The 23,303-nt window shown below is 34.9% G+C and overlaps 1 protein-coding gene across 1 annotated transcript; it reads left to right on the plus strand.

Moving 5' to 3' along the window:
- Nucleotides 1-8,715: 8,715 nt before the first annotated feature.
- LOC121410256 (rho-related protein racA-like) lies at nt 8,716-23,254 on the plus strand. The gene is made up of 11 exons (XM_041602216.1): nt 8,716-8,899; nt 10,096-10,287; nt 10,720-10,888; nt 11,733-11,869; nt 13,536-13,644; nt 14,033-14,220; nt 14,737-14,923; nt 15,610-15,840; nt 17,619-17,716; nt 18,353-18,592; nt 20,350-23,254. Exons 2-11 carry the CDS (start codon nt 10,105-10,107, stop codon nt 20,572-20,574), a joined length of 1,767 nt encoding a protein of 588 aa, XP_041458150.1. The 5' UTR covers nt 8,716-8,899; nt 10,096-10,104; the 3' UTR covers nt 20,575-23,254.
- The last annotated feature ends 49 nt before the right edge of the window (nt 23,255-23,303 follow it).

Here is a 23,303-nt window from a genome sequence, read left to right on the forward strand (position 1 = left end):
CCCACAGAACATGGTGTTGAAAATTGTTTCTTCATGCAAAAATATGCTAATTTATGCAAATTAGCAGTATTTTATGCATGAAGCCATATGCCATTAGGAATCAATTAATATTAAAAAAAAGATACCAAACTTTAGGAAAGTCTCTATCAGGTCAATAGCTTTAATTTTTCCCACAGGACATGGTGTTGAAAATTGCATCTTCATGCAAAAATATGCTAATTTATGTAAATTAGCAGTAATTTATGCATGAAGCCATATGCCAATGGGAATTAATAAAAGTTAATAAAAAGATGCCAAACTTTAGGAAAGTCTTTTTCAGGTCAATAGCTTAAATATTTCCCACAGAACCTGGTGCTGCAAATTGCAACTTTATGCAAAAATATGCTAATTTATGTAAATTAGCAGTAAGTTATGCATGAAGCCATGCCAATAGGAATTGATTAATAAAAGTAAATAAAGAGATACCAAACCAAAGAAAGTCTCTTTTAGGTCAATAGCTTTAAATTTCCTTATCAAACATGATATTGAAATCGTGTTTTTATGCAAAAATATGTTAATTTATGTAAATTAGCAGTTGATTTATGCATGAATAGTAAAAATTAGTAAAAAAGGAATAAAAAGAAACCAAACTTAAAGAAAATCTCTATCAGATCCATAGATTTAATTTCCCTATTAAACGTGCTACTGAAAATCACGTCTTCATGCAAAATATGCTAATTTATGTAAATTAGCAATTATTTTATATGTGTAAATAAGTCCCATTCCAGTGGGTTTAATAGTGGAAAAGGGGCCAAACTGTTGAAGTACCTCTATCACTCAGTTTAAATCTTCAATTGTATGCTATTGAAAATTCCGTTTCCATGCAAAAGTGTGTTATATTATGGAAATTAAAATAATTTATGTATGAAGCTGTATTCCATTGACTAATATATATTACATAAAGCATAAAGCCGTATGCCAACCAGAACAGTGGCAATAATCGAGCCAGAGCGGCCAGAATCGAGTCGAATTTAGCCCGAATCCTCTGATTTTCGCCAAATGACGACCTGAATAACGACCCGAATCGAACGATTATGCCCGAATTTGTTTTTCTTTTCGAAATTTCTTTCGAAATGGGCTATAATTCACCGATTCGGCAGCTTTTTGGATGCCATTTTTCTAATTTCTAGCCAATTCATCTCATTCGTCTGTATTCTTCTTTGTATTCGAGTAATGATTCGTATGATATGGGGGGGGGGGGGGGCAAGAGTCGGACCTTTAATTACTCTACGACTGATACGAATCGAGTCTTCCCAAAATACCCCAAAATGCCTCCAAAAATCGAACCGAATTCCATCGGAATACATCCCGAATGTGGCCCAAATGGAATTTGTTGTGGTCACATTCGGGAATAGTCTGGAGGGTATTCGGCTGGTTTTGACCATTTCAAAATGAGCTGAACTTTTTCAGCGAATGTTCCCGAATTTTCTTGCATTTACGAAGGCAAAACAGAATATTCCTGAAACCACCAGAATACGTGTATATGGATGGATTCGCAGCTAATTCGGTTCCGTTCTAACCCTAGCTTTAAGCAAAGGGTTACACCAAAACCAAATTCTCCTGAACAAAGTCGGATCAATTCTGCCCAAAATTGCCTGGATTCTGTACTTATTCATCTCGGATTCGGGGAGCTCCCAGAATCGCTTCGGAAGGATCCGGGACTATTCTGTTCTCCCTCCCCAACGGAAACATTCATGGAGAGATTCTGTTTGTCTTGAAAATTTTAAAACCAGCCGAATATCCTCCAAAATACTCCAGAATGAGGCCAAGACACATTTTTTCGAGCCACATTTGGGATGTATTTGGATGGAATTCGGTTGAATTAATTTTGGGAAGGCATTTGGACAATTATTTTGGGAAGTCGATAGCTCTGATTCGGGACCTATTCCAGACAGATTCGACTCTGATTCGGCCTAAAATTGATTAGGAGAATTTGGTCTTGGTGTTACCTTAGTTTTAGAGATAGAGATCAATTCATAAGCCAGTAAAGAAAAATCACTGAAATTATTCAAGTCACCTTCAATCAAGGGACGACAGAAAAAGAAGGAGGATCAGGTCTCTTTGCTCAAATCTTATGTGTGCCTGTTCTAAAAAAAATGTACATAGTAGTCAGAGGGGCAGACATGCACAGTTTTTTCTGCCATGAGAACCATCCATATACCCTCCTCTTTCTGACAGGGGAAAACTCTACTTGGGAAAGAAATCTGACCTCTTGAATTGCTTTGAAAAGAAAGATGAAATACTGTTGATCTTTTCCATATGATTTCGGTTTTTTTTAATTGTGAAAGGGGTATATGCACAGGATTTATAATTTGCATAAATTTGCATTTTAAACATGATGCTCTCGTCTGGTCGCATGGAAAGTCACCATAATGAATGAATTGTGTAACAGTGTCTCATATGCATAGTGTTGTGCTTGTCCCTCGGTTTAAAACCTCAAAATAGGATAGTTGATGAGTTTTACACATATTTGCATAAATTTGCATTAACATTGAAAATTGATTCTTATTCAGGAGCTGAAAAAAAAATAGGCTTCTATAGAAAAGTTTAGGTCTGTACTATACATATACATTAATTCACGGTAAATAGTGTGATGTTGCATAATTTTGCATAAATTAGCCCTATGAAAAAGGATTCCAGTCATTGATATCGAGGCATCCTATCAAGAATTAATGCTTTTGGTACCAGTGACACATGTGGAAAAAATTGTGATTTTGACAATTCTGTATGTCGATATATGGTAATACATGTGTTTTTACATATGATTTGCATATAATTTGCATAAATTAACCTTAAAAATTGATTCATACTCACCAATTTTATAAAAATCGACCTGCAGTTAAATGCTTAGCAAAAGAAAACCCAAATACACACAAATTGGGCATTTGAAAATTATTTTTAGTGAGATATGGTGAATTATGAGTTTTTTGCATGAAATTTGCATGAATTAGCATTTTAAAATAGGGTGCCCTTCACCGATTTCAAGGCACCCTATCTAGAATTAATGATTTTGATACCAGGGACCCACATGCAAAAAATGGCGCTTTTGTAAATCCTGTCCCCAAAATTTTGCTAAGGCCCCTGACTATACGAAGCTTCGGAATTACGAATGTATGGAGTTGAGTCAGTACTCTCCCCTTGAGGCGTGAAGAGAGGGGCTGTGGCTACAAATCCCACCCCGGCCCCCCCCCCCCAAAAAAAAAGGAGGAGAGAGACAGAAAAGTATATTCAAACAGGTTATTATAATAGATTTTGCTGTGGCCAGCCCCGGTAAAATCTTCGACTATTACACCCTATTACACCACTGCCTATTGTGGTCGGTATGGAACTTTAATAATTTCATGGAAAAAGTTGTAGGCCTATAAAATATCGAAAACAGAGAATCAGCGGGGGGGGGGGGGATTTCGTCCACGAGTCATGCCTCATACCCTCACCGTAGAAATGAATGAAAATGAGGCCCTCTGCAATTTCGGGTGCTTGATGTTTGGAATTTCGTGGGCACTGCAGATCCCGGGTTTCAAGGGGGGGGGGGGGCACATGGCGACGAAAGTTAGAGAAGCAAAAAAAAAAGAATAAATAAAAATAAGGTTTTCACCCAAAATTTAAAGTCACTCCTTCGCCGCTAGGAAAATTTACAATTTGACATTGAAATTCTGATCATCTCAAGGGGGGGGGGGGGCACTGGGCCTTCGTGGAGAAATGATGGTGCCTGAGCAGTAGCATATACGCAAGATTTTTTAACGAAAATTTACAATCACCCCAAAAAGGGAGAAAAAAGGGGGTTTTCATCATAGAGATTAATTTAGTAATCTTAATGTTTTTCACCCAAAGAATGAGAAAAATGGGTCTTTTCGTAACAAAAAATAAGTTGACAAGCAAAAAAGTGGTTTCTAAAAAAAAAGAAATGGGAGGGGGAGGGAGGGATTGAACCAAAGGTTTGAACTCCTGTACCCCCCTCCCCCGCCCCCGGCTGCGAGTGCGCCTGTGCACTTGCATGCCTGAGTGATTGAAGAGGAGAACGGGTCGTGCTTGAAATGCTGATGCAAAAAGGGGATCTTTTCTAAAGGGTCACACAGGGGCGGCGGAACCAGGGGGGAGGAGCAAGTGCCCCATGAAAAATTCCTCATGAGGAAAAAATGCCCTTTTTTAAAAATGGAAAATGCCATTTTTTCAAAATGAAATGTGCCGTTTCCCGAAATGATATACCCTTTTTGGAATACATTTTAGGCTAGAAATACGCAATTTTTTTGGCTTCGCGCTCGCAAGGTATGCAAGGAATTGTCATTGATATGTCCACACTGGCGTTCCGTGGGTCACGGCAGCGTGGGGGCACCAGCAAATTTTTTGAATCACTGAGTGAGCGCGCGAAGCGCGAGCTGATTTTTTTATATTCACACCTAAAAAGGGACATTATAATCAAATTAATGTAATCATGATAGGTACCTGTCTTGCTAAACAATGCGAGCGCGAAGCGCGAGCTGAAATTTTCGTATATTTTGACCACAAACAGCGAGATTTTAAGGAATATATTTTAGGAATCCATTAAGAGTATGCATATCTCACCATAGTCATCTAATGCGAGTGCCAAGCGCTTGCTGATTTTATTAGAATTACATCTGAACACATGAAACACTCTTTGTAGTCATTGCAATCATGATTATCATACGCATCTCACCAATCAAATATTGCGAGCGCGAAGCGCGAGCTGAAAATTTAGATAATTCAGACCTGAAGTGGGGCATTCTAAGGTTTCTTTGTAGGAATTAACTAGGACCATATAGGTATTTCATTAACCAAATGATGCGAGCGCGAAGCGCGAGCTGAAAATTTTTCATATTCAGACCAGAAGAAGGGACATTTTAAGGACTGATTTTAGGAATTCACGAAGAGCAGACATATCTCACCAATCCACTAATGCGAACGTAATCATGGACAGGAAAGGTTTATATACGGAGACCTTAACATGGGGCAATCACTTTTTGAGTCATGTAAAAGAAGCATATGTCAATATATGATAACTCAAGTGCTAGAAAATATATTTGGTTTATATTGACTCGAAAACGTGATGTTTTAGTACAACAGGATTATATATCTTGTTAAACAGACAATGCGAGCACCAGGAACAATGAATACGTAGGCCCTGGGCAAATTATGTTTCATAAAGTTATGATAAAAATGTTTCTTATGTAATGTAACATAAATAATTATAATATGACATTATAATGAATTATATTTTCTTCTTTCCCACTACGTTTCTGTTCCTTTCTCCCTCATTTCTCCTTTCCCCGTTTTTTTTTTTTTTTTTTTTTTTTTTTTTTGGGGGGGGGATGGTCAGCCGATGGGGGGGGGGGCATGTGCCCCCATGCCCCCACGGTAGTTACGCCACTGTATGTCCATAGGCAAATACCCCTCCGATATTGTTATTTTTTTTTACCCCATGATGGTTTTATTAGAGATTACATTCAAAATGTTTTGACATTCCATCTTAATCCCTCCCCCCAAACCCCAACATTGATGAATTGGAAGAAACGGGGGTTTCTCTTCAATGTTATAATAAGGACAAAACTATTTCGTTTGCAAATGGTGAACTGGCTCTTTATTTGCATTTTATGATCCAATGATATTGTTTTATTTCTTAAGCGGTATTTTAGGAAGATTTTTCACCAACAAAACAATTATCTCTTGTGATTTTTTTTTTCATTTCTTACGTAAAAAGTGGGGGGGGGGATGTTTGTACAGGCCATCCCCCCTCCTCGAAAAGTGGGGGGATATATCCCCCCAACCCCCGGAATTTACGCCATTGGTTTTGCCCCCCCCCCTTAGGTTCCCTAAAGGTCCTGGGGTGGTATTCTGAGATCCATTTTATCTCAGATAAAATAAAATATTTTATCTCTGTTAAAATCAGTAAGATAAAATACCCTTAAAATCTCTCCGAATTGGTATTCTGAGAACCATTTTATCTTCATTTTATCTCAGTAAGACACACCTATTTTTTAATCAATATCCAATTAGAAACACGCTTTTATAGCTCTCTCATATCACTCAACCAATTAAAATCCATTCCGCCAGGAGGTGTGGCAAAGGGGTGAGATTGCGTCAATTTATTGACTTCAAATACCCTTGCACTATACGCTTACGCGTCTTTACCGAGATTTCATTTTAACAAAAAGGACAATAATCTCATCTTTTTTCGAAGTCTTTATCGCATCTTTTCAAGCATCATTTCAAAGACAATATTAGTCAAGAAAAGTTTTATGAAATACTCTCTGATTGTACAGGAACAACGTTAAGGTGTTATTCTCAATAAAAATATAATTTTTCTTCATTTTTATGTCACCATTTGGTGTTAATTCACCTAGAAATATTGGTGAAATAAACGTCGCAGAGATAAAATAGCCTCTACCCTCTTTTAAGTTTATTTTATTTTTTCTTCAAAGTAACATGGGCGCAAGCACATCATCTGCGTTGCAACGGCCAGATACGCGATGGGTAGGTGAACGCAGGCATTGTTCTGTTGCGTATCATCTGTAGATACGCAAGATAAAATTTATAAGCAAGATAATATCTAAAATTTTATCTGAGAGATAAAATCTCATCTCAGAATACCAATTTCATTTTAAGAGATAAAATAAAATATTTTAAAGATAAAATGACCTCAGAATACCACCCCTGTTCATATACAAAAATGCTTAGAATGTCCAGTTTTCAGGTTGGAATATCACACATTTTGAGCTCGTGTTTTGCGCTCGCACCAATTTTTGTTGATTATGGAAGTCATTCTCTTTCTGTTTAATTAAGATGCATATAATGTCCAGTTATTTGGTTAGAATATCACAGATTTTCAGCTCGCATTATTCGATTTGTGAGATAATAATTATGTAGCCGCCATTCGTGGGTCACCAAATGCGGTCTTTAAAAGGTTTCTTTTCTGGTCAGTATGTTACAAATAATTCAACTCGAGCTTCGCGCTCGCGTTAATTCTTTATAGATTCACATCCCTTTTCCATGATTACAAAAGCTGCTCGGAATGTTTACTTTTCATGTCTAATTACATAAAATTTCCAGTTGAAGTTTGAACTCGTGATTCGTGCTCGCAACATCTCGCAAGATTCAGAAAATGCCATTTTAACAGTAATATTATTATAGGTTCATAAAATGACCAAAAAGCGAGTTTTACAACTTCAGATTTGTTTTTCTTGTTCAAACCGCTGGCTCACGAAAGATAAAACCTAAATATATATCTTATCAATCAGAAATCGCTTAAAAAAAACCTTTCTCAACTTAATTGCTACAAAACACACAACTTTTTCACACAGATGATAATATCATGGTGAAAATATCCGTTTGCACCAAAATTCCCTTTTTGGCATATAAGTGCCCTTTTGGGGCTTCTCTCCCTCACAAACGGAAATACGTTCCACCGCCCTTTGGGTCACAATAATTATTATCCTGATACCCAGAGAGTCAAAGCCATTGAACCAAGCGGCCGGAGCACAGTGCCCTGTGACCACTGGAACTTAGTTTTGGAGCCTGGCTTGCCATCCAATATCATGGTAACGACACTCAACAGACAATACTTTGGACAGCAAAGTTACCGCAAGTATTCAGAAGGCATGGCCACTGATGGAGAGATCAGTGGCCCTATGGGGCACCCCCGAAGTTTTCCTTGGGGTGCTGCGATTTTCCATAGGCAGCACTCCCTGGAAATCTGGTAGGTATGATAAATGACAGAAATGTAATGAAAATGAAAGACGTTTTGTAAGAACCAACACCCCCCTTCAGAAGTTTCCTACACATTGCTAGAAATAGTGTTTAGATGTTGTTTGAAGGTTTGCATGGTGGCATGTACAATTGCTGATGTGGTTTACGGTACACCATGTGGAGTGTTATAGAAACAGTGGATAATAGAGAAGAAATGGATAGGCGAGAAGGTGGATATATGAGAGTAGAGTAGGCCTATTCTTTCGTGAAAGTAGTCCTGAAAAGGACTGTGAACCAGACGGAATGTTGAGGTGAGTTGATTATGTCACATCCCCACTATCCTTTTTCTTATGTTATTAAAAGGTATCAAAATTGTTTTTTTCTTTCATGCAAGTGTGAATGATAATTATGTCTCCTTTACAAGTTGCAGCGAAGAAGTTGGTTGGTTTACGTTAACGCCAGAGCGTGAACCGAAACTCGACAGTACACATTTTGGCGATTTTATTGATGGCCGAACTGTCAGAGCTATTTCATTGCGCAAGAATATTCCACCACGGATTCGACTAGTCTGCGTATTTACGTGGGGCTTATTTACATTTTAGTAAAGTTATCCCTTTTTATTCTTCCAGCAATGTAAATCTATAAAATCTAGAATGTAAATATTTATTTTTATTATCAATAGAAGTCGTATAAATATTTTAGGGTAATTTCATTCTGTTCGAAAATGAATCATTTAGGAAAAATATAAATTTGTCTGGAAATAAGTTAGCATATCAACAAATTATGGGCGTGGCTCCTCATGTTGTTGTCCTCAAAATAGATAATTACAGCATGATCCAAATTGGGACGACTGCCTCTTGGATGTGTATACATATAAAGAGAGGAGAGCAGAGAAGATTTGAGTCTATGCGGAAATCCCATCATATTGCCTGTGCGTTGTGTCTCAGGGCCTGGGATACAGATCAGTGCCAGTGGTATACCGTACCGTAGTTGTTTTTGCCTCTTCCGTGATGTTTGCTTCCTCTTTTGGATAAATCGGAAAAAAAGGAGATCCGACACGTTCATGCTTTCAGAACTTCAGGATAAGTACAAGTAAATCCTGGCCTTGGGTTGGCTTGTCCAAATAAAGTCACAGATCTACAGCAGTACATAGCAGAGGGTAAGTTTCAGAAAATGAATCAATGTCAAAATTAGGGTGCATATACATATTATGTGTTCAATTCAAAGTCGATTTTCTAATTTGAAATTGAATTAAACAGCAACATGAATCATGATTGAAAACTCAGTTTAGAAATCACCTACACAAACAAGATCAACGCCAACAATGCTTTATTCAGTGTTGAAAATATTAAGCCGTCCATATTTTAATTGCCCGATTTCGTTTATAGTGCAGCTTTGACCCATCACAAAAAGGTCGGTTCTAGCTCAGTAGCTGGCACCTGTTTGTGTAGGCTTCCACTGCGAGAGCAAATTTAAAGACCTTTCGAAACTCAATTGTGATGTCGCATTCGCATCTTTTTCGATGTTTAATTTTCCTCTGAATCTTGATTTGAAAGATGTTTACCTTTACAACAGGACATGGAACACCCTTCGTTTCTAATATATCCATGGAACACCCTTCGTTTCTAATATATCCATGTTTTGTAACCATGTTTTCAATAATGATCCAAGTTGGCGTTTGAATTTGGAAACCGACTTTGAACACAACCTTAGACTAAAAAAGTAAATTGAAAATAAACAATTTATAGCTTACTATACAGTGCACAGGATGCTGATGCACTCACACTAGCAGTAGAGGTGCCGGTCCAAAATTGGGATTGTCCCAGAAATCAAGGATATCCCCATAAACAAAGACAATTAAGTCATGTCTTGATAAATTGAGATTGTCCTTGTTTATAGGGACAGCTTTTCTTCACTTACCTCTTCGGGACATGATGGCAATTACGGGATTGAGAGTGCTAAAAATAGATTCAGTGACCAGATCAATTCCCCCAGTCCACCGTCTATTTTACATGACTTGCAGTCTTCCAATAATCTTGTGATGAAACCTTTGCTTTCATAATGAGGAAAAATGCTTCAAAATACTTAAAATATCATTCCCAGACAATAATAAACAATTTGGGTGTCATGTGAGTTAATGAATTGGATGTGTCCTGTTAGGGATTTGTGCCCCAATTGGCTCTCCATAGTTAAATCACAACTTTAAACTAGGGTTTAATTTAAACCAGAGTTTAGAATACAGGCCTTAGGCCTTTGGTCTAATTAGACACTTACTGTATCTGTATGTGAACTCTGTCACAATGTCAAAGAAATGGAGTCGATAAAGTCAACATATTTTATGCCTTTAATTTGCAGTAATTGAGAATGCAGAATATAAAGCTGTTGGTGGTTGGTGATGGCGCTGTGGGGAAGAGCTGTCTTTTCATCTCGTACACAACAAACAGCTTCCCAAATGACTATGTTCCTACTGTCTTTGATAACTACTCGGCCAATGTGATGGTCAATGGTGTACCTTATAATCTAGGGCTTTGGGACACAGCTGGTCAGGTATGTTTATACATGTATTATTAATTTTCCTGTTGTATTTTTTTTATAGATGTATTGGTGCTGAATTGGAATGTTGATACAAAGTATTAGTCATTTAGTCTACCATATTGAGATTGTAATTTAAATGATCATCTTGATTGGGAATGTTAAACTTTTCTTAAGCAATTAAGATTTGTGTATTCAATACTTCTTGATTCTTTTTTATTTAGTATAGATTCATACAATTTCACAAAGTTTTATCATTAGAATCTTTTGACAGTAATTTAATAGTAAATTTCAGTATATGATTTAAAACATTAATGGTTCATTTATATTCAGATGAATTCAATTGTTTTTAATGTATATCTTCAGCAGATATGACCTAAAAATTTAAGTAAAGATAACTGCAGATAAGCATTGTTGATAATTTTATTTACTGATTTTTTCATCCAGGAAGATTATGATCGCTTGAGACCTTTATCCTACCCAGGGACTGATATCTTCCTTATTTGCTATTCAGTGGATAGTAGGGCTTCCTTTGAAAATGTTGAAGAAAAATGGTACCCAGAACTAACCCATTATCTCCCTAACACACCAATTCTTCTTGTTGCAACAAAGATTGGTAAGCAAAAAACCCAGTCAAACCAAATTCATTTAAATTATTGAATTGTTGTGTTAAGCATGTTAAGGTGACCGCACACCTTACGATTGGTCTGCGACTCAATTTTGGAATAAATCATAGTAAAATTTGATGCTAAAATTGAGACTTAGAATATCTTACTGTGTAATGGTAAAAAATCATCGTACAAATCCCTATGTTTTTAATCTGTGACTATGCTATTATCCTTTATTAGAATAAAAGCAAATTTAATATCTAGTCGTTATGACGTCATAGCAGTCGTACGATTGGCTACGATTTGAAACTAATTTGGCCTTTACTCCAAAATAAAGGCTTACAATCTTACAAAATGGTTATATTAGTATTATTTCCATTCACATTCACATTTTTAGAAAATGAGCAAAATGCGATTTGTTCCAAAATCGGATTGCAAACAGTTGTAAGGTGTGCAGTGGCCTTTAAGGTATTCCACAGTTAAAATGAAGTTGACCCATGTCATTTTCACCAAAATTTGCACAGAATCAGTTGGGTATCAAATTCCAATATTACATACACTGTTGGGAAAATTTGCAAAAAATTATAAGTTCATATTCTCATTTTCTTTCCCAGGGACTTTCATTTTGGCAAACTTGAAGGTATGTGACGCCAAGTAGATATTTACAAATGTTCGCTATGTAGGAGCATAATGAACACCTTGCAATGACATTATTCCCCAGCCCTCCCTCCCTCCTCCAATAAAAACTTGAAATCTTTGGACTTGGAAAAGCAGATTTTGTAATAGGAGACTCCTTAATAATTTAAATTGACAATATCTCATTGTACTAATTTTATAATGATTGATTATCAGATCTTCGTGGATCAAACACTGGCGGACAGTTTGTTAGTTTTGATGAAGGAGCTAGACTGGCAGCAAAATTGAACTGTGGCTTTGCAGAGACCAGTGCACTCACGCAGAGTGGATTGAAAGAATGCTTTGATAGAGCTGTAAGTTGAAACTTGTGATTGAAAATATCCCGCCAGGGAAGGGATGGGGGGGGGGGTCTGGGGGGAGGAAGGAATGTATAAACACACACACACAACCAGAAAAACAGGAAGGGTATTTTTGTGTTTTGTTCCTTGATTAAAAAGAAGAAAGACATTAGCAGGCCTATATGTTTCAAGCAAAAAGGCAAAGTTCAAGATATAAATTGTGGCTGTGGAGGTTATTCATTTGCTTAGAGATATCATTTCGCACAAATTAGTCAAGAATTTTATACAACCTAAAATTCAAAGTTCTTTGTATCAGGGTATGTTTAACACTGATGGGGTAGAGTGTACACAGAAAGCAAACTTAAATTATATTCAGTTTAACCCTAAAAAGGCTGGGCTATTTGAGATGTACTGAGGACGAGGGGGAGGGCCATAATAGCCCCCCTTCTGATCTTAACCACCGTTTGTGCGATTGTGCCAAAGTTTGGCACTCACATTCATTACCATATAGACTACAAGCCAGTATAAAAAAAATCAGATTTTTTTTTTTTGATTATGAATAAAGTATGCAAATTTATTTATGAAAATATTTGCATATTTAACACCCAATTTCACTTCAATTTTTTTCCAGGTGTCATCTTTGTAATCTAATTTCAAGGTTTCCACAAAGAAAAATTGCGAAAGCCAATTCTTTCTTGATAACCGTTTTTCTTTGTTTTTAGAATTTCTTATGTATTTTTTTGTTTTTACATCTTTTGTTTTTCATTGTTTTTTTTCTATGTAAATTATTACAGATCATTCAAAAACTAAATTAATCCCTAAATCAATTAAGCAGACCAATTAGAATGAAAAATAATCACCCTTTTATGAATTTCATCTCCCGTAGACTTAGTACACAAAGTATAAAGAATGAGCCATTTTTGGCATGACATTGTCTCGTGACATCCTGATGCTATACCGGTATGATCCAAATTTGGCATGACCCCCCAGTCCTTTTAGAGTTAAGTACATAAAGAAAATTTTGCTTTGAGATTTACATAGTTATTTAAAACATAAATTACATGATAACATTTTAAAATACATGAATGAAAGACATATTAAGTGGAAATGGTAATTATTTCCTATGTTCATGCATTCTATTATCACCTCCCCAATGCTTGTTGTAACAAGGAAGTGAAATAAATGTGTCAGAGTGAAGAGAGAGAGAGGGATAGAGGGGGGGGGGGGGATGAAGAGGGGAGAATAGAGAGGGTAAATTTTCTTAAGGAGAAATAGGAGAAGAAGAAGGGCAGCAAGACAACACAATTTCAAAGTATATATTGTATATTGCATTGGGATAATTATATATTGCACTTATAAACTTAAGTCATAGTATATTAACAGCATCATATCAGCATAATATGTTCCCCTTTACATGGCGTTGCTGTTTTGGTATTCAACTGCCATGCTCTGCCTGATTCCTAAAGCTGGAATGGGTTTAATAGCTTCAACGGCAAAATAATCTATACAACCCCCCCTCATCCCATGTCCTTATAAAATTAAATGAGAAAAAAATATGTTAAAGAATGATATAAAAAAAACAACCACAGCATTCTTTGTTTAGAAATATTTGCAGAACAGGATTATTTTTAGAATTGATTTATTCTGAAATACCTTCTATTTTGTTTTGTTTTCCAAATAGATTGAACTTGCTGCTAATTATTCATCGATGCAGAAGAAAAAAGGTTTCTTTTCATTAGGGGGAAAGAGCAAGAAGGTCATTCCTCTGCCTCCTGTTATGCCTTCAACAGGTGAGAAATACGTTCCAACTTTTAAAAGAATATAAAGCAGCCCTCAGTCTAATCTGTTTATTTCAATTGGTATTTGTTTTTCATTGACTGGGTTAAGAACTGAAATCCCAGCACCATGTATGGATAAGATGTTATTTACTGAATTATAGTTATGAAATGAGCAATAGATTATGAAAAAGATGGATGGATTTCAACTAGTTTTGCAATAGCACTTGCATATTATACATTTTTTATAGCTATAATCACCATTTACATATTTTTCATTGGGCCCCCATGAATCAGATATTGTGATATTATTTAAGTAATACTGACTAAAAAACATTTACCACTGATATTATAGATTCTGTTCCTCAGTATCCTTAAAATATATATATTTTTATCTTTAAAGGACTTGCACCATGGATTGAAATCAAGACATCTACCTTGGGAACAGATATGTCTAGTATCCTTGATGACCCATCTGAAACAGACGTAGTCTTCCATTTAGACGATGGCAAGAGTCATTCAGCTCACAGATTTGTTCTGTGTAGTGCATCAGATTTCTTCTGTAGGGTATTTGAGCAGAAGCTACCAAAGGTATGCACATCAAGAATTAAAATCTGATCAAACCTGTCTAGCTTCATGTCTGTTTGCACCCTTAGCAAATATTCAATTAACAATTATTGCTTTCACCAGCTTAGCATTGTAATTCACGAATGTGTGGGGAATTTCAAGTGATTTTTACAACGCCTGTGTAGAAGTATATTTTATTGAAAACAGAAATCCTCATCATGTTTGTGATTATCACATCAAGAACAAAGTCACTTTTTCCAAAGTTTATAAAGTAAATTCTATATTTGTTTTATACATCTATGGCTTTCTAATGTAATACTTGATAAATGTTCATTATATGATAGCCAAGCATTGTAAATTAAGAAACGTTATGTACAGCATTACAATGTTTTATGGATCCCTTGAAAGTAAATTATTCTCATGAAATTATATTCCATAAAAGACTCAGATATGTCACATGAAAATGTTGTAGGAATTTCATTATTTCTCTACCATTAATCATTTATCATTTCATAATTCAATAAATCTAATCTTGAATAGGATCAACAAGAGGACAGAGCGGTACGTGTTCCTGCCTTTACCTGGGATGAGATCAATAGTGGCAGTATTGCAGGTCTATCTAGCATCAAGCAAGCAGAAGAAGGGGTTGGGCACCAGATCGATGTTTGTCTCTCTGCTGATATCTCCTCACAGACATTCAAACATGTATTGAGATTCCTCTATGCAGGTATGTAGTCCCACTCATTGTAATTATTATTATCATTTTGTTTTTAACTTCATTGTGGATGTAGAATCTGTGTAATGTAGTTTTTTCAGACGTGTATCAATCAGATATGATTATCTTTGTCAGGGAGCGACCTTTGACGTTACCATCTGAAAGACATGACCAGGGCTCGAACCTCTGCGTCGATTTGTAACTTGCCCACGTAGCTTGGATTACAGGCACACGCCACAACCCCAGTTTGTCTGTGGTTCAGACAAAAAATGGAGAAGTTGCCATAGTAACAGTGGACATAATGTTCTGTCATTTATTCTGATGTAGCCCTTTGTCAGATCTATACCTTTGTAGATTTAGGCTGCATAATTCATTCAAGCATGGTGGACATTGCTCTATATCCCTTTTGCATCACTGAATGCTGAATGTATATTGCTGAGCAAAAATTTGCTTTAAACTTATTTTCAACTAATAAGTTTGTTTATGACTCTTGTTCTATTCTAATTTATATTCACATGTTTTTATCTGTAATTGGTAGTGTTGCTTCCATATTGGTGGCTGCTTTATTAGAGACCCATATTATAGATCATTCATCAATACAGTAGCAAAAGCAATTTTCCTTCTCAGAGCAAGTCTTGTCAGAAATATTATGCAATCTTGACATGTGTGCTAAAAGGAAGACACCCTTGTCTTTCTAGGTATTCCTAACATCGATGAAGACACTCCAGAAACTGAATTAGAAGCTCACTTGAAGGCAGCAGACACCTTCTATCTTCCAAGACTGCGGGAAATCATCAATAACATCCAAAATAGTGAGGAGTTTCTTAACCCCAGCATTGGCACATACCTTAATGACCTTACAGGTCAGAGGTCAAAAGAATTGTTCTTCAAGAAGCCTTTATTTTCAGATGTACAATTTGAAGTGGAAGGTGAGTGTTATCCATCTCTTCATTTTGCTGCTTTGCATTCTATTTTACCCTCAACACATACCTGCCAAGACAACATCCAGAAGGGTGATTACTAAATAACTCTGTTCATACATACGGTTTCATTCTGTAATACTAATTTAATATCAGGTAATTTAAAAAAAACTTAAGAAACTTGCATCATACACCAGGGGCCTGTTGCATAGAACTTTTTACCTGAGAAAACTCTGGTTAAAAACTGAAAACTATGGTTAGTCTGATTTCTGCCATTGACTTTAAGACAGGGCAAAATCTCCGGTAAAAACTACCCGAGTTTTCTCAGGTAAAAAGTTTTATGCATTGGGCCCCAGGATACATATCCTAGCTAAGCTCAGCACACATGAAGTCATTCTTGACAAATTGAACCCTTTTTTAGTTTAGTCCATTAAGATACCTGTCAGGAAAGTGAAATAGATTCTGTGCTATCATGCTGTGCCATTTTTATCTCATCCGCCCCGAAGGGCCAGAGGAGCTTATGCCATGCGTGGCATCAGTCGTCTGTCATCCATTCACAATTTCAAAATGCTTCTTCGTCATTTCAAGTCCGATTTCAATTCTGTTCGTCTTGTATGATAGCACTAGGTGGGGGATTCAAAACTTCGTCACAGAATTTTGAAACTTATGAAATATGCTAATTTATGCACATTTTTCAAAATTCACAAAAAAATGCTTCTCCTTTATTTCTTGATCAATTTTGATTTTTTGCTTCCACAGAATTTTGAAATTTTGACTAGAAAAAATTTTAAGCTAATTTATGCGAAATTAATTTTTGCATATTTTTAAAAATTCACATAAAATGCTTTATTTGTTGACCAATTTTTATTTTTAGCTCATCCGAGCTTATGCCGTGGCGTCCCGTCCGTAGTCTGTCCACAATTTCAAAATGCTTTGTCTTTATCATTTAAAGACCGATTTCAATTCTGTTTGCTTTATATGATAGCACTAGGGGTGTGATTTAATACTTCTACACAGAATTTTGAAACTCATTAAAGATGCTAATTAAAGGACAAGTCCACCCCATCAAAAACTTGATTTGAATAAAAAGAGAAAAATTCAACAAGCATAACACTGAAAATTTCATCCAAATCGGATGTGAAATAAGAAGTTATGGCATTTTAAAGTTGCGCTTATTTTCAACAAAATAGTTATATGAACGAGCCAGTTACATCCAAATGAGATAGTTGATGACATCACTCACTCACTGTTTCTTTTGTATTTTATTATATGAAATATGTTTATTTTCTTGTCATTGTCATGTGAAATGAAGTTTGATTCCTCCCTGAACACATGGAATTCCATTATTTTAACATTTTGTGCTTCGTCAAATTCGTAAAAATTGAAATATTGTATAATTCAAACAATAAAAGACAAAAGAAATAGTGAGTGAGTGACATCATCAACTCTTTCATTTGGATGTAACTGGCTTGTTCATATAACTATTTTGTTGAAAGTAAGCAAAACTTTGAAATGTCATAACTTTCTTAATTTACATCCGATTTTGATGAAACTTTCAGCATTGTGCTTGTCTGATTTTTCTCTATTGATTCAAATCAACATTTTTCTGAGGTGGACTTAACCTTTAATGCACATTTTTCAAAATTTACAAAAATGCTTCTCCTTCTATAATTTGTCTACTTTTTTTTTGCTTCATGAGGTTCCCAAAACCACTACACATAATTTTGAAATTTTGTGTAGAAAATTATATATGCTAATTTATTAGCGTTTTTCAATTGTAATGACAGGTCAGACCCTATATGCTCACAAAGCCATCTTGAAAGCTCGTTGTGCTGTCATGGCAGGGATGTTCAGTGGTGTCTTTGCAGAAAGTTCAACAAGTAAGGTAGGTTTCTACATTGATCAAGTATTCGTTTATTCCAAGAACCATCCCAGACTGGAACTCCCTCACACCCCCAACCATCGAAATCAAGAACATAGAAACCTTTAAGCGAAACGTACTTCAAATCTATACAAAGCAAAGCAAAGACTAAAAAAGCATCTTCTCTCTCCACGCCATTAACATCTGGGCACTTCCTGCTCGGTTGGCTCCCACTGTGGGGCGTTGGGAAGTATACCTAAAGAAGAAAGAAGAATGTCAGCTGAAGAAACTAAATAGGTCTTCAAGCAGTGATAATGGATCTATTTTAATGTCACCAAATTATCTATCATTAATTCATCTCAATACCTTTAGCAACAAACCTAATTGTTCCAAATTTTCAAAAAAGAAAATGTGGTATCAAATTTCTTAAGCACACTTGAATATGCACAAAAAGTATTAATATGTCTGCTGATGAATAGCATTGATTTGAATTTTTATGAATTCTGACACTAAAGCCATTGTACAGGGTCAGTGGCTTGAGTTAATGCTGTTTGAGGAAGTGTATTAGTTAATTGTAATATTGATGTCTTGTTTTCCTCAGAAAATTTGAATATGGAAGCATATTTAATATGAGGGATCAAACTTCTCATTTTATCCCAGATTCCAATTCTTGAAACCAGCATGGAATGTTTTACAGCAATCTTAGAATACATTTATACTGACCATGCCCCTATAGAGGAGGGTGATGCTGTTGGTATCTTAGTAACAGCTGAAAGGTTTGCTCAAGACAGACTCAAGAATCTTTGTGAACTCTACATCACCAAAGAAGTGGATGTTAGTGTTAGAGATCAGATTGAGAAAGCAGATATTGATGTCATTGGTCTCCTTCACACAGCACAGGTAAATGAACTATTTGCATCAAGTTCTTACAAGAATCTAAGGTGGTATTCTGAAAACATTCTTATCTTTTATCTTATCTCATTTAGGATAAGACACTAAAATCATTGCAAATCGGTATTCTGAAAATCTTCTTAATGTGTCTTATCTCGGTAAGGACTGCCCCTTTCTTATATTCAATAAACCTGTTTTTTAGATATTACCAGTCAAAATACACTTTATATTGGCAGTTTAATCAATAGAAGCGTTCCTTATGTCAAAAGAGTATCATGGGCGCTGCATGTAAACTAGTTTCTGGTGCATTGTGCAAAATTGGCATTTTCTGATTTTTAGCTCGGGCCGATGAGCTTATTCCACACAGTAATTTCAAAATACTTCTTTTTCGTCATTTCAAGTCCGATTTCACTTTTGTTTGCTTTATATGATAGCACGAGATGGGGGATTCAAAACTTGTACACAGAATTTTAAAATTTATTAAGTATTCTAATTTTTGTGCATTTGTCGAAATTCACAAGAAATGCTACTTCTTTCTTTGTAGATCGATTTTGATTTTTTGCTTTGATCTGGTAGAGCTTCATGAGATTCAGCAAGTCTCTATACAGAATTCGGAAATTTTGACTCTAAAAATTTTTATGCTAATTTATGCAAAATTTATGTGTGTTTTTGAAATTCACATTAAGTGCTTCTTTTGTTGACCGATTTTGATTTTTTTTTCCATGGGAGAGCTTTTTTTTTTTTTTCTGGGAGAGCTTCATAAGGTCCACCAAACTTCTCCACTGAATTTTGAAATTTTGAGTAAAGAAATTGTTTTATGCTAATTTATGCAAAATTTATTTATAAATCACAGAAAATGACTCTTCTTCATTTGTTGACCGATTTGATTTTTTTCTTTCATCTGGTAGAGCTGCATGATGTTCACCAAACTTGTATACAGAATTGTGAAATATTGACTAGAAAATTATTTATGCTTATTTATTAGAAATTTATTCATAATCACAAAAAATGCTTCTTCTTCTTATTTGTTGACCAATTTTGAAAGAAGAATAAAAAATTACCATATGATTGTGATCTTTTGCATGGTCAGCCCCCCCCCACTTTTGGCTCAGTCCTCCTTTGAAAACTGTTCCGCAGCCCATGTTATATGCGCGAGTTAGATTTTACGCACTTGATCAGCATAGGATGTAAAACAGGAAAGATAAGAAAAAGATAAGAACACTTTCAGAATAGCAATTTAAGATTGTAACTTAGATGAGAGCATTTTATGATAAGAACATTTTCAAAATACTGCCCATTCTTCATAAAGCTTTGCTCGACCTTGTGTTGAATCCTCATTCTTCTTCATTGCTAGAATGACATACCCTACACCATGAGCAAAACATTGCACTTTAAGTTAACCAACTCATGGGAGAGTTTTCTATTGATGTTCATCAAGAAACAAATGACTTCATAAATGAATGGTGTATGACATGGCAGACGTTACAGATTAAATGATAGTGTTATTGGTTCTTTCATTTCATTAAAAAAAAATGATAGCAAACCTAAGCTCATGATACCAATTAGTTCTCCAGATAATCCCTACACTTAATGGTTTACAAGACTATAAGACCGCTGTAGGATAACAATGTCTTTAAGGTTATATTTGCCTTTTCTTGTATTTGTCTATATAAATTCCTTTTTGTGTATTTGATGCTAATTTTGCAGTAACAAATGTTAGCCAATTTTTGGTCATAGTTCATTCATTGTTTATATTTCCTACATAGTTCCACAATGCTGATCAGCTATCAGCCTGGTGTCTTCATTTCATCTCATCCAACTACCTAGCCTTTGAGAAACGTGATGAATTCTCTCAGTTAAAAGGAGACAATCTGAATCATGTTACTGAGAAAAGATGGCCACCCATCTCTTATCTAGAGGAGGTGGAGATATGGGAGTCTAAGTATGGGGAGAAGAAGAAGAAATCAGATGAGAAATGTTCTATTATGTGATCAGAACAAAGGGGACTGATACAGAGGCTGAAATAATGCCCATCATAGCTATAGGGCTCAAAGTATTTTTTAGAACATTATATCACATGTTATCTCTTTGAGAGTTGGATTTAATTCAGAGTTCAGCAGAATAATCCAATATAAAATTTAGAGGGATTTTAGAATTTAATGGCATTAGTATATATAGCACAATCATTCAACCCTTATGAAACATGTTCATATCTACTTTACATGTATGACAATTGAAACAACTTCAAACTCGATAGAAGTCCTTGTGCAAGTATGACTGGTTTTTACTCTTTCCTTTTTTCATTCCCTTGTGGTACTGTCCTGTGTCATTCCATGATAAAATGACCAATGATTTCATTTGTGACATAAAATATGGCATTCATGCAGAAGTTATATCTCTATTTATGTTTTGTGTGACCTCTTCAATTCAATTCAATTTTGGTTTATTAGATATGAAATATGTACAAAAAATACAATGCTGTAGTCCGATGACTAATTGTGCAATGTTTACGTTAAAATATGATTTACATTTGAAGATTACCGGTATATGTACACTTAAAATTATCTAAGTTTGAAAGAGAAAACAGTTGATTGATTGAGACATGTATAGGTATTCCAGCAAGCAATGACTTGATTTGTGACATAAATTATGGCATTCATGCATGTGTGCTTAAAGAAGTTACAGCTCTATTTATACAATATTTGTTCTGACCTCTTATACAAGGTTATTTGTTTTGGAAATATGTATAGATATTCCAGCAAGCATGAAATATAATTTTCTATTCTATATATCTAGAATTTTGCCTTTTTATTGGTGAAAAGTAAATCATGTGATTGTAGATAAAACACAAAACAGTGTTCTGCTTTAAGCTGATCTCTTGTGTTAACAGCTTTGATCTTGTGAATCTCAACAAACATTATATTTTTGTATTGCATTGTGCTCTTCCTTTTGTAAAGTTGTGTTGCACTGTATATCCTAATAGGATAGCACTCTTAAATAACTTATAGTACAAATTATCCACAAACATGATTGCAGAAAACTATGTATGCATGACAAGTAAGCTTGGTTGTTCCCATGAATATTTGATTTTCTTAGCTTTAGCTGAATTTAAGTGTATGATTTCAGTTTAGGTGCCTTGACCTGAGATTGAAACTTTGTCATATGTTTTAGTTTGATTGAATCATTATTTTTGTATCCTTAAAAAAGTATATTTAAAAAAGCTTAACACTGAATGATAAGTTACTCATATATATTTAACTGGATTATTTTAAGGTGTGCTTATATCCCCTGTGATGTATATTCAGAACTAATCATGTATCATCATCATGTACCTGATATTATCTGTCCATACTTGACAGAGTTTGCATTCTACCCTAGATGGAGAAATCCTTGGTGGATTAATTTGTTATTTTGTGCTGTTTTTATTAAGGTGGACCTTAAACATATTATTGATCAAGAAGGACATCTGTTTTTTTTTGCTACACTTAACTTATGATTGGGGATGGCCAGTCCTAATAAAAGTATTAAGGATCGTTCAGACATCTGCAAAAATAACAGCTAGGTTTTTTGTATTTACAAAATCAATAGGGTATGAGGCATCGGACTAAGGTGTGTATTGTGTGTTTATTGCATATTTGCAAGGCGATATGTCACCATATGTTAACACTGAAAAATCAAATGCTGAGTATTGTCTGTTTATATCTGAACAAGGTTTTGAGATGAAGGTTCTACAATGTTATTTTATTAATCACATGTACGCAATAATAGACATTTTAGCATTACCTTACATTTGATATCTTTGAAACGGTCTAAGCATCTGCAGCTAGCCCATCAAATGTGTTTTAGTGATGACTGATGGAAGAAATATGCAAAAATATGAACTTTAGCCAAAGTCTTGTCATGCCAAGCTCTGATGATATTCTTCAACTTTTATTTGTCTCATTTGTATCCCTTAGTTGCAATAAACCAGGCTTTGCACCAGATATTTATATTAGTGCAATCAAAGTGACTAGATATCTTCACACCTTTATTCACTACTGTTTTTGCATTTAACATTTAAAATGTTTTTTACTACCTTTAGTTTTATACAAATTGTCTATATGATACGGCTAGTAATGTAATAATGATCATAATACTCTAACAAGGTTTCAGTAATAAGAGTCCAACAGAGATTCCACAAAGTTTAGAAGATATATATGTAGAAATGAAATGAAGCCCATTGTCCTTTTTTTTTCTTTTTATTACTTTTTATTAAGAATGTACAGATCAACTGAATTCCAACATTTGAAATTTCTTAAAGAAATATTTATTGTCTTAGAATAATTATGCACAATTTATACAAAAATAAACTATTGCTTTATTTTACACAAATATTCTCATTTAATATGAAGAAATGATTTTCCTTACTTTTTTAAATTTTCTTAGCTCTGGTCATTGTTTCACATGTTTTATTGACTGTAGAGAATATAAAAACAGATGATTATTCTTTACCTTTAGACAATGCTATGCAAAGTGATATAGATAATAATCAGAAATATTGCATACGCCAAATAACCTAAAACATTGTGTAAAATGTATGTACATATATTAATACTGCCACTGACACATTGCCAATTTGTGATACTTATTTGTTAACATTTGTTTGTAAATAAATACCTGAGACACTTTCAAGACTTGGCAATAAATATATTTTCAATTATTTGTATATAAAGAAGAATTT

The sequence above is a fragment of the Lytechinus variegatus genome, chromosome 3 (genome assembly GCF_018143015.1).
Source record: "Lytechinus variegatus isolate NC3 chromosome 3, Lvar_3.0, whole genome shotgun sequence".
Lineage (NCBI taxonomy): Eukaryota > Metazoa > Echinodermata > Echinoidea > Temnopleuroida > Toxopneustidae > Lytechinus > Lytechinus variegatus.